This window comes from Lontra canadensis, unplaced genomic scaffold, assembly GCF_010015895.1.
Source record: "Lontra canadensis isolate GAN:19392208 unplaced genomic scaffold, GSC_riverotter_1.0 scaffold7, whole genome shotgun sequence".
Classification (NCBI taxonomy): Eukaryota; Metazoa; Chordata; class Mammalia; order Carnivora; family Mustelidae; genus Lontra; species Lontra canadensis.
This window is the reverse complement of record NW_022631001.1, coordinates 28,679,128-28,696,262: the sequence shown is the minus strand read 5'-3', so window position 1 is coordinate 28,696,262 and position 17,135 is coordinate 28,679,128. Positions and strand designations below refer to the sequence as shown.

The 17,135-nt window shown below is 39.6% G+C and overlaps 2 protein-coding genes across 2 annotated transcripts; both read right to left on the bottom strand.

Annotated features, from left to right (window-relative positions):
- Window positions 1–116: 116 nt before the first annotated feature.
- LOC116864892 (olfactory receptor 52D1) lies at window positions 117–1,073 on the bottom strand. Its single transcript, XM_032852705.1, has one exon. It carries the CDS (start codon window positions 1,071–1,073, stop codon window positions 117–119), a length of 957 nt encoding a protein of 318 aa, XP_032708596.1.
- A 9,874-nt stretch (window positions 1,074–10,947) lies between these two features.
- LOC116865376 (olfactory receptor 52D1-like) lies at window positions 10,948–11,904 on the bottom strand. The gene has a single exon (XM_032853645.1). It carries the CDS (start codon window positions 11,902–11,904, stop codon window positions 10,948–10,950), a length of 957 nt encoding a protein of 318 aa, XP_032709536.1.
- Between the last annotated feature and the right edge of the window lie 5,231 nt (window positions 11,905–17,135).

Genomic DNA, 17,135 nt, shown 5'->3' with positions numbered 1-17,135 from the left:
CCAGTGCTTCATCTCCTGTAAGACATTTCTGGTATATCAGAGATCTCCATCCATGTAAATGCACCTAGACAGCTACCATACCCACTTATTTTCCTTATCTCCAAACTGCTCAAATATCACGTTAAAATTTTCCCCAAGTGAAGCAGTCTCAGAAGGCGACTCCGAATCTCGTTGGTCTTAGCTCCATAGATGATTGGGTTAAGCACAGGAGGCACCAGAACATAGAGGTTTGCCAGAAAGATGTGCACATTCTTGGGGACTCGGTGCTGCCCAAAGCGGTGGGTGAGGAAGGAGAAGAAGGCAGGAATGTAGAAGACCAGGATGACTCCGAGGTGGGAACCACAGGTACTCAGAGCCTTGTGCCTGGCATCTTGAGATGGCAGGTGGAAGACAGCATGGAGGATAAAGCCATAGGAAATGGCAATGAGGATACAATCCAGACCCATGGCCAGCAGAGCCACAGTCAGCCCATAGACAATATTGACAGTGATGTTGGCACAGGCCAGGCGAGCGATGCCCATGTGCTCACAGTATGTGTGTGCCATGACATGGTGACCACAGTAAGGCAGTCGCCTCAGCAAGAAGATGAATGGGGAGACGATGGCCACACTACGGAAAAGCCCAGCAAAGCCAATTTTGCCTATTACGGTATGGTTGAGAATGGTTGTATATCTCAGTGGGTTGCAGATAGCCACGTAGCGATCAAAGGCCATGGCAAGAAGAACTGAGGACTCCAGAGCATAGATAGAATGGACACAAAACATCTGTGCCAGGCATCCACCAAAGGTAATCTCACCAGCATGGAGCCACAAAATGGCCAGCATTTTGGGCACAGTGGTAGAGCTGAGAGCCAGGTCAGTGAGCGAGAGAAGACACAGGAAGAGGTACATGGGTGCATGAAGAGCACTGTCTGTTGCAATGACCAGGATGAGAGCAGCATTCCCAGCCAGAGCTACCAGATACATGGAACAGAAGGGGATGGCAATCCAGATGTGGGCCCACTCCAGCCCTGGGATCCCTGTCAGGAACAGAGTGGCTGGGAGACCATCATCACTGAGGTTGGAAGCTGCCATTCTGCATGGAAATAAAGGGCTCGATACAAAGGGTCATGGTATGACTGCCCTGCCACATCAGGGTTTTGGTTCATTCTTTACATAAAATGACCCCTCTGTGAAACAACATTTTTTAGGCTGAGAAAAATATTCATTATTAACTTGTACAAGAACCTTAAAGATTCTATCACATATAATCTGCTTTTTTTTTCATTTTGCTAATTCCTGTGCTTTTCAATCATGTTTTGAGTTCTATCTTCCAATCACAAACTAACTGCTGAAGCATCTGACCCACCTCCTAAACATCTTGCCATCATTTATTAACCTTTAGTTGACTCATAAGGATGGATGTTCCTTGCCTCTTTCATTCATACCTTTTTGTCAGGCCCAGAGAGTCTTCAGGCTTTATTTTACCCTTTGTTTTCTAAGCTTCGATGTAAGTTTTCTGTCTCTCAGAAGTCATCCCTTTCTTCTGATACCTAATGTCTTTTTTTTTTTTCATTCTTCTACTACTATAAAATCCAGTTGGCTGAGATTATGCCCTTAGAAATTATAACCTCCACACTGACCATGCTTGTGTCAGGACCTAGACATTTTGATCAATGTTCACTCAAGACTCAATGTTCACTAAAGCCAATGTAACATAACATTGACTTTTACACTCTGTGATATAATAATGCAATCACTCTATTTTCTGTTTTTTTAATATATCTTTATAAACATACACTACATAACAACATTTTGTATCTCACCTGGAATGCCTAGAAAGAAGTTAGGTCACCTGAATGTGTTCAGATATTGCATGATTCAGTGTCTACAGTGATTTGAGTAATCAGAAGAATGAAATACACCAGACATTCTAGTTGGGAAACAGCAGTCCATACTGTGGCAAAGGCAGCTAGAGGTCCTGCACGTCCAGCAGTGTGATGGCTGAATACCGAGGCTAGATGAGCATACCAAGGGCTGATAGAGGCAGATCAAGGCCGAAAATTATTGTCCTGGGGACACAGTGAAGATATTCTGGGGAGGGAATCTGGTTTTGCTGTGGAAGGCTAGCTACTATTCAAAAACATTCCCCTTTAGTAAGCACACTGTCTACTTAAAGGAAACCTGTGTGGGATTCTAAGAAACTTGAATTTTGGTCCTAATACTCTAACAAAATTGATCTGTGACTGAGAATAAATCTACTTCTTTGGCCTGTCTTAAGTTGGAAAAATCAAGGACTCTACAGTCATTCTCTCTTTCCCATCTGTTCCTTATGTGGCATTGGAATAATCCCACAACCTCTTTGGGACTTCTTTTTTCCAACTCTAAATTTGAAATGACATCATATGGTTTATTACCTTCACAAAGTTTATAGTTGACCAAAAAAGTAGTATGTATGAGTTAAAAATTTCAATACCCGAAATCATTGCCCCCTTTTTTGGCAAGCTCTTTATCTACTAACACCCTTCTGGAGAAAATAGAGTGTCATAATCCTTTCCACCCTTAATCGAAGGGAGACAATGTCCAGAGAAGTAAACTGATGTCATCCAGATCACAAAGCATGTTCATTGCCGGGGGTCCTGAAATTAAGGGTCCTGATTCGAGTTTCAAGTTTTACCTGACCCAGATGTCCACGACTATGACCAATATCTGAATTCCTCTCTCTCTCAAACAAGGCATTTTGTCAAATATCAATTCATAAGGCTGCAAACACTTTCCTAATTATCTGAATTCCAAATGTAAAGAGAATTAGGGAGGCCCTCCTATTTGTATAGAGACCTTCACTGATGAAGGTCTTGGGCTTGGACTTGACACATGCTTTGACTGCAGCGGGGAGGAAGGCTTGGATGGTGGTGGGCAGAGAGCTGGAATCACTACCGTCTTCCCTTCCGTATTCTTTCCATCCCATTCTTGACCATTAAGGAAGTTTCCAAGTGGAATTATAAGGTACTGTGACCATCTGGGATGTGAGGGACAGAAAACCTATGGTTAGAGTAGAGTTAGAATTTTTTTTCCCCCAGGAAACAATGGGATATGGATACTGAGGGAGTGCCATTCTGGTCCATAATGCGAGCATCCTCTGGAAACTGTCTCAGGGTCTGGCCTTTGAGGTCCCCATCTCTGACCTAGACCCCAAAAATTTAACTCTGTGTTCTGTCATAGAACACAGTTGTTGGGCAACCCGATTTGAAGAACATACCTGTATGGAAGACACGCATTTGCAGGTGGAGCCCGCTGAAGTTGGAGCTCTGTGAGAGGGTGTGCTGAGTGTGAGGCTGTGTGGGCAGAGGGTGCCCGAGTGACAGCTTGTGCAGGAGGTGGGTATCTGAACACACAGAGTTAGTTAAGGAGGTGAAACTATGTTTCAGTGCAGGATCAGGTGGGTGTGGTAGGAGGGAACAGAAGAGTCTGAATGTGTAATCTGGGCTGAAATGACTGATCTTTGTTTGCCCTCTGATTTCAGGGCTCAGTGATTGTCTTCAGCTCAGCTCTGTGTCCCAGCCTCCGCTGGTGAATGGGCTTGATAAACAAGCTTATTTATTGCCTCTGTCTGTGATGCTCAGGAGTGTAAACCAAATTGGCCTCCTCCAGGGATTTGGTTTGTGATGCACATTTTGAGAGAAAGAATGAGGAGGAGCATTGATAACATGAGGAATATTTTGGAAAATCTTCCTTGATGACTTTTCTAGGAAAGAGGAAATGAAACATCTGGTATATTTTGTTTTAGGTTTTATCCTCTCTTCTCCTCTCTTTCTTTCTCTTTTCTTTTCTTGTTTCCTCCATTTCTTCTCTTCTCTTTATTTTGTGTGTTTTGCTGAACTTCCTCTCACTGTGAATCCACCAGACTTCTGTGCTCATGGGCAGCAAACAATGGTGGTGGGCACATGCATACATTGTTGCAATATAGGCTTCACCTACAAAACACTACCTCAAAGATAAAATTATCAAGAATTTCACGAGGGTGACCATAGAGTGTTAAGGAAAGCACAGTGCCCTTCTCTGCATGGGTTCTATGGAAGTGTCCCCTTTATTTGCCATGGAATCAGACCTGGTAAGAAATGTTAACCATACTCTAGGTGGATCCTCTCAGATGCCTGAATTTCAGCCATCCATCAGGTCCCTGAGGCAGGGACTCCCTCTGTCAAAGCACCTCCCAGGTTTAATTGATCTTTTTTCCATGACTTCAGAGTACTTTTCTCTCTTCCCTTTGAACATACTTTTCTCCACTCAAATTAATTCCATCTAGTGGTCTTCAAAAACTTTATCTGGCTCTTTCCTAAAACAATTTTTTTTTTTTAAGATTTTATTTATTTATTTGACTGACAGATCACAAGTAGGCAGAGAGGCAGGCAGAGAGAGAGGAGGAAGCAGGCTCCCTGCTGAGCAGAGAGCCCGATGCGGGGCTCGATCCCAGGACCCTGAGATCATGACCTGAGCCGAAGGCAGCGGCTTAACCCACTGAGCCACCCAGGCGCCCCCTAAAACAATTTTTTAAAGACTGTATTCCCCTTCCATAATTTTAAGTTGATTCTAACAATTGTCATTAAAAGTTTACAGAGTAGAAAATGATGTAATACAGTACATTGTGAATATTAGCATTTAAAAATAAAACCTCTATATAACAATTTAACTTATCCTTTGTTAGCTGTATGCACTAGAATTTCTAACTCATCACTACCCATTTAAAAATGTATGAACATGCTTTTATTAACTGTCAGAAATTTGAAATTATTTCTTTGTCTCTTTGAAGTTGGACCATCTTCTCACATGTATATATATTTTTTAATATTTCATTATGTTAACTCTTATGTACTAGTAATACTGTCGGAATTATTTTTGTTTCCTATAACAATAGGCTCTAAATGTTAAAATGTTTAATTATCAAAACTATTATAATCATACATTAATGAAAGTAATATGAAAATCTTTAAATTTTATAAATTGTAATCATAGGCCTAATTAGTTTTGGAAATATTATTCCTTAATGAGATTGATGGAGATTATATTTTCTTCCAAACTATCTCATGTATTCACAAGTTAATATTGGTTCAATGAAGTGTGGTTCATACTTAATTTTTCTTAATTTTATCTTTATAAAAGTAACCCCTGAGAAACCTTGTTTCTGTATGTACATTAGCTGGGGTGGATGGAGTTTTGTTTCTGTACTGTGGCAATCATGGCATGATTGAGAGTAACTGCTGTAACAACCAATGGTCCTAAGAGAGGAGGATCTGGCAAAGGAGAGTGCCATCATAGCTGGGACTGAGACCTTTGAGGAGGGATTCCAGCCAGGTGTTGCTGGTCTATCTGAAGGACATAACAAGGTTAGCTAGAAGTAAGGGGCAATTTTATTTTATTTTTTAAAGGTTTTATTTATTTGACAGAGATCACAAGTAGGCAGAGAGGCAGGCGGAGAGAGAGGGGGAAGCAGGCTTCCCGCTGAGCAGAGATCTCAATGCGGGGCTTGATCCCAGGACCCTGAAATCATGACCTGCGCTGAAGGTGAGGCCTTAACCCACTGAGCGACCCAGATGTCCCAAGGGGCGATTTTAAAATGCCACTTGGAACCTACCATTTCTGTTAGAATCGACTGCTATTGCCAATGAAAATAACAAATGCTTGGGTGACACCAGCAGGACAGAATATGCAAAAGATAAACAAATCCCTTGTCCCTGTCCCAGCCCTCTAATTAACCTCTACTGCCCTCTACTGGCAGAGTCTAACAGCCAGCCAGCAGGTAGAGTACAAAGGTGGTACCATCCCAGGCATCCCCAAGCTGACCTCAGAAGGGTTTGAAGCTGAGAGGCAATAGCTTAGCAATTAACACAGTATCCTATAGTTCACATGTCTGCATGCATGTGATATAACCTGTTTGATATTTGGTGATTGAGGAAATGTAAATCATATATAAAAATCAGATATAATTTCATTCATTTTGTTGTAACTTACTATAATTTTTAAATTATTATTAAATGTAAGAGAAATGTTACATCACTAAGGAAACAGGGAATATTTCATGAGATTAAATAATTTTAGGATTGAATGTAACTCAAAAATATTTTATATAATTTGATGAAAATAGTTTTTAATTGAATAATGATTAGCTTTCTAACACACATCTTCTCTAAAACCAAACACATATATACACATGACATATTTTTTTTCATCTGTGAAGGTCACCTAGTAAATTTTGAAAAATACAGTAGTCCATTAAATGTGTCAGTTATATTCAGGATTACTATATGTAAGAATCACATATTTGGGGTTCTTTTCTTTTTAGTTAACAACATAATCTAATGATAGATATTTAATTACAATTGCAAAAATTCCTCAAAGTTGAGCATATGAAAAAAGCAATATTTTCTGCTTGAATCTTTCTTTAATTTTCTTTCATGTAACTCCCCATTAAGAAATTTGACTTCTTTAACTTAAGATTGGGGATGAAAGAGACAAAACCACTCCCACTATTTTATGTTTTCAATAATATATTTATAATCAGAACATACAAACACTGTCAAAATACTCAACTCTAAAGCCATGCATTGCTCTTAAAATAAGTATGTGTAAGCAGTGAAAGCAAGACTTAGTCAAGTATATGGTGATTTAATTGCTCATTGAAGAGACTTTCTCTATGTCCAATGGAAAAAGGACAGTCTCTTCAACAAATGGTGTTGGGAAATTTGGACAGCCACATGCAGAAGAATTAAACTGGACCATTTCCTTACACCACACACAAAAATAGACTCCAAATGGATGAAGGACCTTGATGTGAGAAAGGAATCTATCAAAATCATTGAGGAGAACAGAGGCAGCAACCTCTTTGACCTCAGGTCAGCAACTTCTTCCTAGAAACATCGCCAAAGCCAAGGGAAGCAAGGGCAAAAATGAACTATTGGGACTTCATCAAGATCAAAAGCTTTTGCACAGCAAAGGAAACAGTCAACAAAACAAAAAGACAGCTGACAGAATGGGAGAAGATATTTGCAAATGACATATCAGATAAAGGGCTAGTATCCAAAATCTATAAAGAACTTATAAAACTCAACACCCAAAGAACAAATAATCCAATCAAGAAATGGGCAGAGGACATGAACTGACATTTCTGCAAAGAAGACATCCAAATAGCCAATACACATGAAAAAAATCCTCAACATGACTCAGCATCAGAGAAATACAAATCAAAACCATGGTGAGAAACCACCTCACACCAATCCGAATGACTAAAAATAATCACCCAGGAAATGACAGGTGTTGGTGAGGATGTAGAGAAATGGGAACCCTCCTACACTACTGGTGGGAATGCAAGCTGGTGCAGCCATTCTGGAAAATAGTATGGAAGTTCCTCAAAAAGTTGAAAACAGAGCTACCCTATGACCCAGCAATTGCACTACTGGGTATTGACCCTAAAGATGCAAATGTAGTGGTCTGAAGGGGCACATGCACATGAATGTTTATAGCAACAATGTCCACAATAACCAAACTATGGAAAGAGCCTAGATGTCCACCAACAGATGAATGGATAAAGATGATGTAAAATGGAATATTATGCAACCATAAAAAACCCCAAGTTTTGCCATTTGCAATGATATGGATGGAACTAGAAGGTATTATCTAAGTGAAATAAGTCAATCAGAGAAAGACAATTATCATATGATCCCTCTGATCATTTTATTATTTAAGAGGCAGGGTGGGGAGTCATGGGAGGAATTTAAGAGGCAGGGTGGGGAGTCATGGGAGGAAAGGAGGGAAAAATGAAACAAGATGGGATTGGCGAGGGAGACAAACCATAAGTACTCTTAATCTTAGAAAACAAACTGAGGGTTGCTGGAGGAGAGGAGGGTGGGAGGGATACCGTGTCTTGGGTGATGGACAATGGAGAGGATATGTGCTATGGTGTATTGTGAATTTCATAGGACTGATGACTCATAGACCCGTACCCCTGAAATAAATGATACATTATATGTTAATTTTTTAAAAGTATACAAACAAGTTTCTTAACTTTCAGAAGCTTTATTTTTCTTTACTTTTTAAAAGATTTTATTTATTTATTTGACAGAGATCACAAGTAGGCAGAGAGGCAGGCGGTGGTGGGAAGCAGTCTCCCATTGAGCAGAGAGCCTGATGCAGAGCTCGATCTCAGGACCTGAGCTGAAGGCAGAGGTTTAACACACTGAGCCACCCAGGTGCCCCAACTTTCAGAAACTTTAAATTATTGCCTTGTTCTTTGAAGTTGGTCCACTTTCCCATGTGTGTATTTTTGCTTGAATATCTCAGGATGATAACTCTTACATACTTGTAATAATACAAGGAATGATTTTATTTCCTTTAAGAATAGGTTCTAAAGAGGCACCTGGGTGGTTCAGATGGTTAAGCATTTGTCTTCAGTTCAGGTCGTGATCTCCAGGTCGTGGGATAGAGCCCTGTGCCAGACTCCCAGTTCAGCAGGGATTTTGCTTCTCTCTCTCCCTCTGCCTCTACCTGTACTCATGCTCTCCCTCTGTATCTCTGTCTCAAATGAATAAATAAAATCTTAAAAAAAGAATGGATTCCAAGTGTTCAAATGTTTCATTATAATAATTATAATCACACATAAATAAATGCAATATGAAAATCTTTAAATTTGCTTTGAAAATATTATTCCATTTTAAAAATTTTGTTTAGTTAGCCACTGTATAGTATATCATTAGTTTTTGATGTAGTGTTCAATGATTCGTTAGTTTCATATAACACCCAGTGCTTATCCCAACACATCCCATCTCCTTAATACCCATCACCTGGCTACTCCATCTCCCCACCACCCACCCCCTCTGAAACCCTGTCTCTTGTGGTTCCTGCCCCTCTCTGATTTCTACCCCCTCAGTTTTCCCTCCTTTCTTCTATGGTCCTCTCTGTGTTATTCCTTATATTGCACATATGAATGAAACTATATGATAATTGTCTTTCTCTTCTTCACTTATTTCACTTAGCATAATCCCCTCCAGTTTCATCCATGTCAATGCAAATAGTGGGTATTCATCCTTTGTGATGGCTAAGTAATATTCCATTGTATATATGAACCACATCTTTTTTATCCATTCATCTGTTGAAGGGCATCTTGACTCCTTCCACAGTTTAGCTATTGTGAACATTGTTGCTACGAACATGTGCCCCTTTTTTTTCCACTATATCTGTCTCTTTTGGGTAAATACCTACTAGTGCAATTGCTGGATGATAGGGTAGACTCCATTTTTAACATCTTGTTTAAACTCCATACTGTTTTTCAGAGTGGCTATACCAGCTTGCATTCCCACCAACAGTGTAAGGAGGTTGCCTTTTCTCCACATCTTTGTCAAAATTTGTCATCTCCTGCCTCGTTAATTTTTGCCATTCTAACTGGTTTAAGGTAGTATCTCATTATGGTTTTGATTTGTATTTCCCTGATGGCTTGTGATGAACATTTTTTTTCATGTTTCTGTTAGCTTTTTGTATGTCTTCTTTCGAGAAGTGTTGGAGAAGTGTCTGTTCCTCAGTGAGGTGGATGGATGATACTTTCTTCCAAATTACCTCATGTATTCACAAGTCAATATGGAGTCAATGTAGTGTTTTCATATTTATTTATTTGTAATATTATTTTTATAAAAATAAACACTGAGGACCCTTGTTTCTGTAAATACATAGTTGGGAGTGGAGAGAGTTTTGTTTCTGCATTGTGACAATGAAATCATAATTGAGAGTAACAGCTGTAAATAGCAATGGTCCTAAGAGAGGAGGTTTGGGCAAAGGAGAGTGTCCTTATGTCTGGACCCAGACCTGAGAGGAGGGATTCCAGTCAGGTGGTCTATCTGAGGGGCATACAGGGTTGTTTCAAAGTAAGGAACAATAAAAAATCTCCACTCAGAACCTACCTCTTCTATTAGAATAAATTGTTATCACCAAAGATAAAAACAGATGCTTTTGCTGAGAAACATTAATTTTTACATACAAAAATTTCAACAGATTCCAAGTGTGATCAACTTTAAAAAGACACAGTTACTGAGGTCAACAAGGGACTACCCATAAAGGTACTGGAACTCTAATCAGACTTCTATAATAATAAGGGGTAAAATTATGGCAAAATGGAAATGAACCTATCAGAGGAGTGGATAGTAAAGGTGGATAATATGGTTTTATTGAGCACTAATCATATCCCCAGTACTGTCTAACTTTCAGACACCAGTTATTATAATTGTGTGAGCTCAGATACTACAAGACTTAGATAAGTTATAAAAATGAAATGTTTTGAGAAGTTACATCTTTTGAGAAGCTTACAACTTTTACATCTTACCCTTATGTATTTATTTAGCATTTTATGTTTCAGACACTATTGTAAGATTTCTACATACATTCAATAATTTTTCAATCTTCACCACAACCTCAAGAATTAAAAATGATCCTTATCCCCATTAACAGTCAACCAGAATAAGGAGAAAAGTATTTATCAACTTGCTCAAAGCACAAAACTGATAAATAGAGGAGACACCATTTAAGCATAATCACTCTGATTTAATTTTAGTTTTCATGCTCTTAGCCACTGCCCAAAGTCTTGGATTTCAGATTCAAATGTACTCTGAATGTTCTCCCTTTTGTTTCTCACCTCACTTCCCAGTAGAATATTGCAACCATGAGGTACAGTGTGAATTCCAGAAAGGAATGTTTTTCTTCTTGACAAATTATAGCCCCTAACTGAGATGACAGAAAAATATAATCTCGTTCTGGGCAATTCAGAATTGCTCAAGGAGCACATTCACCATTATATTCAACATTTCCAATTTATATGACTATTTCTCTTCCTCCCTTATCTTACGTCATAGTCTCCCATTAATGTAAAAGCTTCTAGACAATTATTCTTCTCATTTACCTTTCTTTATCATTTCCAAGTGCTACTCAGAACTCACACTGAGCCCTTCCTCAAGTGGAGCAGTCTCAGAAGTCGACTCTGAATCTCCTTGGTCCTAGCCCCATAGATGATTGGATTGAGCACAGGAGGCACCAGAACATAGAGGTTTGCCAGAAAGATGTGCACATTCTTGGGGACTCGGTGCTGCCCAAAGCGGTGGGTGAGGAAGGAGAAGAAGGCAGGAATGTAGAAGACCAGGATGACTCCAAGGTGGGAACCACAGGTATTCAGAGCCTTGTGCCTGGCATCTTGAGATGGCAGGTGGAAGACAGCATGGAGGATAAAGCCATAGGAAATGGCAATGAGGATGGAATCCAGACCCACGGCCAGCAGAGCCACAGTCAGCCCATAGACAATATTGACAGTGATGTTGGCACAGGCCAGGCGAGCGATGCCCATGTGCTCACAGTATGTGTGTGCCATGACATGGTGACCACAGTAAGGCAGTCGCCTCAGCAAGAAGATGAATGGAGAGACAATGGCTATACTCCGGAGTATGCCGGCAAGGCCAATTCTGCCTATGATGGTATGGTTGAGAATGGTTGTATATCTCAGTGGGTTGCAGATAGCCACATAACGATCAAAAGCCATAGCAAGAAGAACTGAGGACTCCAGAGCATAGATAGAATGGATACAAAACATCTGTGCTAGGCATCCACCAAAGGAAATCTCACCAGCATGGAGCCACAAAATGGCTAATGTCTTGGGCACAGTGGTAGAACTGAGAGCCAGGTCAGTGAGTGAGAGAAGACACAGGAAGAGGTACATGGGTGCATGAAGAGCCCAGTCTGTCACAATGACCAGGATGAGAGCAGCATTCCCAGCCAGAGCTACCAGATACATGGCACAGAAGGGAATGGCAATCCAGACGTGGGCCCACTCCAGCCCTGGGATCCCTGTCAGGAACAGAGTGGCTGGGAGACCATCATCACTGAGGTTGGAAGCTGGCATTCTGTGTGGAAATAAAGGGCTCTATCCAAAGGGTGATTGTATGACTGCCCTCTCACATCAGGGTTTTGGTTCATTCACATAAAATGATGACCCTTCTCTGAAACAATCTTGTTTAGGCTGAGAAAAACATATATTGTTTTTAACTTGTTCCAAATCTTAAAATACTGTATCACATATAATCCATTGTTTTAATCTATTTTCTATAGTCAAAATTTATTTTTTTATTTCCACATTCCAAGTGCCAACCATACCTACCAGAATCTTTGTAGGATACCTGCACCCCTAAACGTTAGTCATAACCTGTCACAAAAATGTTGCTGAACCTTGGGAAAAATCTTTTCTCTGGACAGTCTCCAAGTATGAAGAATAATGAGTCTGGAATCCTAGCCACAGTTTTTCTGTGTATTCACTATTTAACATTGGATAAGTTCCACAATATTTTTGATACTCAATTTTCTTATTTATAAGTTGGAAATGACAATACCTGGATTCCTTATCTCACATGATTTTTTTGGGGGTAGGAAAGACTTAGGTATATGGTAGGATTAAAATGTTTAGACACCAAAAATAATGTCCTTCTCATTTGTGCAAGATCTTTTTCCTGTAGTCATATTTTGGAGTGATAGAGAGTAATATAATTATTCTACATTTGTTTTATCAAGGGGAAGTCCAAGTTCAGAGAAATAAACTAATGCAGTTCAGATCGCAAAATGTGTTATTGTCAGACTGAAATTACATCTCACATCTTCCGATTAAAAGTTTGGTGTTATCCATACACAAAGATAAACTCAAAATGGATAAAAGATCTCAACGTGAGACAGGAATCCATCAGAATCCTAGAGGAGAACATAGGCAGTAACCTCTTCGATATCAGCCACTGCAACTTCTTTCAAGATATGTCTCCAAAGGCAAAGAAAACAAAAGCGAAGATGAACTTTTGGGATTCATCAACATCAAAAGCTTCTGCACAGCAAAGGAAACAGTCAAAAAAACAAAGAGGCAACCCACGGAATGGGAGAAGATATTTGCAAATGACAGTACAGACAAAAGGTTGATATCCAGGATCTATAAAGAACTCCTGAAACTCAACACACACAAAACAGACAATCATATCAAAAAATGGGCAGAAGATATGAACAGACACTTCTCCAATGAAGACATACAAATGGCTATCAGACACATGAAAAAATGTTCATCATCACTAGCCATCAGGGAGATTCAAATTAAAACCACATTGAGATACCACCTTACACAACTTAGAATGGTCAAAATTAGCAAGACAGGAAACAACATGTGCTGGAGAGGATGTGGAGAAAGGGGAACCCTCTTACACTGTTGGTGGGAATGCAAGTTGGTGCAGCCACTTTGGAGAACAGTGTGGAGATTCCTCAAGAAATTAAAAATAGAGCTTCCCTATGACCCTGCCATTGCACTACTGGGTATTTACCCCAAAGATACAGATGTAGTGAAAAATTGGGCCATCTGTACCCCAATGTTTATAGCAGCAATGGCCACAGTTGCCAAACTGTGGAAAGAACCATGATGTCCTTCAACGGACGAATGGATAAGGAAGATGTGGTTCATATACACTATGGAGTATTATGCCTCCATCAGAAAGGATGAATACCCAACTTTTGTAGCAACATGGACGGGACTGGAAGAGATTATGCTGAGTGAAATAAGTCAAGCAGAGAAAGTCAGTTATCATATGGTTTCACTTATTTGTGGAGCATAACAAATAGCATGGAGGACAAGGGGAGATGAAGAGGAGAAGGGAGTTGAGGGACATTGGAAGGGGAGGTGAACCATGAGAGACTATGGACTCTGAAAAACCATCTGAGGGTTTTGAAGGGGCGGGGGGTGGGAGGTTGGGGGATCCAGGTGGTGGGTATTGGAGAGGGCATGGATTGCATGGAGCACAGGGTGTGGTGCAAAAATAATGAATACTGTTATGCTGAAAAAATAAAAAATTAAAAAAAAAGAAGTTTGGTGTTTTCACCTCACAGTAGCCTCACTTATATGGCCAATACTTGAATTCTTTTCCTTGCCAGATAACTCTAATATCAGTATCTAATGCGGCAACCCTTTACTCATTATCTGGACTTCAAAGAGACAGATACTAGTGAAAGCTCCTCTTATTTGCCTGGGGACTTCCAGTGATGGCCACAGGCCCTGGAGGAAAGAAAAATGGGTGGGGGAGTGGAGAGCTGGAGTCAGTACCACCTTTTCCTGTTCTCCCTTCCCAGCCTATTCTTACCAGCAAAGGAAGATTTCCAAAGACTACTGTAAGGAAGTCACTACTTTGTGAGCTACTCTGACACTCTACGTAGGTACCAGAAAGCCTAGGTCCAAACAAGGTTGTTTTCCAGGGGAACAATGTGAAAAAGACACTGAGCTGGAGGAACATTCTGGGTGGAATGCAGGCATCCTTCCAAATTCATCCCGCTTGACCTTGGCTCTGGGTCACTATGATGCCTTGGTGACCTAGACTTTAATAATTGAACTCTGAGTTCTTTCTGGCACATATTCTTTTTTCTGTAGTTTGATTTCAAAAACATACCTGTGTCAGGTGACTTTTGTTTACAAGTTGAGCGTGCTGAAGCTGGAGTTCTGTGATGGGTGTCACCTGTGAACATGGGGCTGTGCGGAGAGTACTTCAGGGATGTGAAAGCTGTGTTCTTGTGCAGGATGGATGGACGTGATTTGGAGGATGATCGGGGCTGAGTGTGGAATCTGAGTTCAAAAGTCTGATCTTCCCTCACTTTTGTGAGATCATTGAGGTCTTCAGCTTAGTTCTGACTTCCAGCCTCCTCTTGTCAAGAGATTTGATAAGTGAGGTTATTTATTGACTCTCTCTGATGTTAATTATGAAAACCCAAGGCTGTTTGCTCTAGAGATTTGATCCATGGTGCTCATTCTTAGGGAGACAATAGGGCGGGGTTGAAAAAAGAGAAAGAAATGAGGAAAGAACATTTCCCCAGGAAATTTTCAAGGAAAGTAGCAATAAAATCTATTAAGTTTTGTGTTTCTCTTCTCTTACTTTCCCTTTTCTTTCCTTTTCTTTTTTTTTCTCTGTCCCCCACCCCCCTGTTAATTGTGGTATCTCTCTGAATTTACATATATAGTGGTCCATGGTATTCTGTGTACACATGGCATCATCAATGCTATATGTAAATATGGTGGTAAGAAATGGTGGTGGAGAGGCTCAGGCTCCATTGTCCCATTAACTTCCATAATTTCAAGAATAAGTTACTAAGAATTTGAAGAACATGGCAGTAGAATATTAAACCAAATACAGGACCTTCTGAGCATAGGCATTATGCCACTGTGCAGGTTTCACACCCACAGACCTTGCCCTAGGAGTGAAGCCATTAGTTCTCTAGCCAGATGCACTCAGATCCTTTGACATTACCACATCTATCAACCCTTCACACAAAGGGTTCCATCCATCAAAACCTTCAGAGTGCTGCACTCTTTTCCCTTGTTCATACTTGTTTCCTTTCAATTTTTTTTAAGATTTATTTATTTGAAAGAGAGAGCAAGGACACACAAAGGAGTGAGGGTAGGGGCAGAGGGAGAGAGAATCTCAAGCAGACTCCATGCTGAGCAACAGCGCCATGCAGGGCACAATCCCATGAACCCACGATCACATCCTGAGCTGAAACCAAGAGCCAGACACTCAATCTACTGAATCACTCTGGCACCCCTCTTCTCATGTTAATACAAAGCAGTGGTCTTCAAAAATTTTTGCCCAGATAATTTCCAAAAGAATTTTTCAATAGTATACACTCCCTCAAAAATGTTAAATTGACATCAAAAATTGTCATTTACTATTTAAATATTAGAAAAAATATAACATACAGTATAGTGTGAATATGACTTTTTTTTTAAGATAAAAATACCACATCAGTCTTTAAGTGTATCCTATGGAATATAGACAGCCTTGAAATTTTCTTCCCCTCATTTATTATCCATTTAAAAATACATGAACAAATGAATAAGTTTTCCATAACTGTCATTAATATATAATATATATATCTCTATATATATGAATGAAATGAATGAATGAAAAAATGAATGCATATATATATATATATATATATATACTTTTTTTTTTTTTTTTTTTTTTTAGAGAGAGAGAGCATGAGTGGGGGTGGTGTATGGGGTAGAGGCAGATGGAGAGAGAAGTCAAAGCAGACTGTGCACTAAGCATGGAGCCTGATGTGGGGCTCAGTGTCATGACCCAGATATCTTGACCTGAGCTGAAATCAAGAGTTGAATGCTTAACCTAGTGAGCCACCCGGGCTCCCTGTAACTATCATAAATTTAACATTAATGCTTTGTCTACTTGAAGTTGGTCCATTTTCCTACATATTAATTTTTGTGCTTAAAAATCTTGTGGTGATCACCCTTCTTTCCTTGTTTGCAGTAAAAATATATATGCAAATTGGAATTATTTATTTAATTTTCTTCAATCATTAGGTTCTGAGTGTTAAAATGTTCTACAATTATAATTGTTTTAAGTATGCATTAATACAAGCAATATAGTGAAGCTTCGATTTCATGAATTATTACACATAAACATTTTTTAATACAAAGTTTTTAATAAGATTGATGGGGGTTTTCTTATAATTCCTTCAGGGAATTTATATATTAAAGAATCAATACTGATGGTATGAGACAAGTTTCACCCATAGTTATCTCCATTTAACTTCTATAAAACTAAGTTCTAGGAACCCTTGTTTTTAAATCAATAGCTATGAGTGTAAGGAGTTTGAATTGCCTGGCACACTGACTTAATAGAGATTCAGTAAGTGCTGGAATCAATTTCTGCTGAAAGAAAGGAGATTCTGCTTTAGAAGCTTAAAGGAGAGTGCCCAAAGAGCTGGGGCCAAGAACTTCAAGAACGGGCCACCAGAAGCTGACTCTGGTATATGTGATTTGTATGACAAGGTTGTTTGGAGGTAAGTGTAGAAAAAAAACACCACAAACTGGAACCAGCTGCTTTTATAAGAATCAACTGCTGTTGCCAAGGATAAAACAGTTGCTTGGGTGATAAGACAGAAGCAGAAAGCTAACAGGAAAAGTAAATCCCTTCTCTCAGCTTCTAGTCAGCTCCTAATGGCTCCTATTGGCACAGCCTAACAATATATTTAATTTTAGAACTTTTAGATACTGCCAAAATACTATAATCCAAAGCCACCTATTATTCTTAAAATAAAATGTATAAG

Coding starts and splice junctions, on each gene's coding strand:
- LOC116865376 (XM_032853645.1), bottom strand. CDS start 11,904: ATGCCAGCTTCCAACCTCAGTGATGATGGTCTCCCAGCCACTCTGTTC.
- LOC116864892 (XM_032852705.1), bottom strand. CDS start 1,073: ATGGCAGCTTCCAACCTCAGTGATGATGGTCTCCCAGCCACTCTGTTC.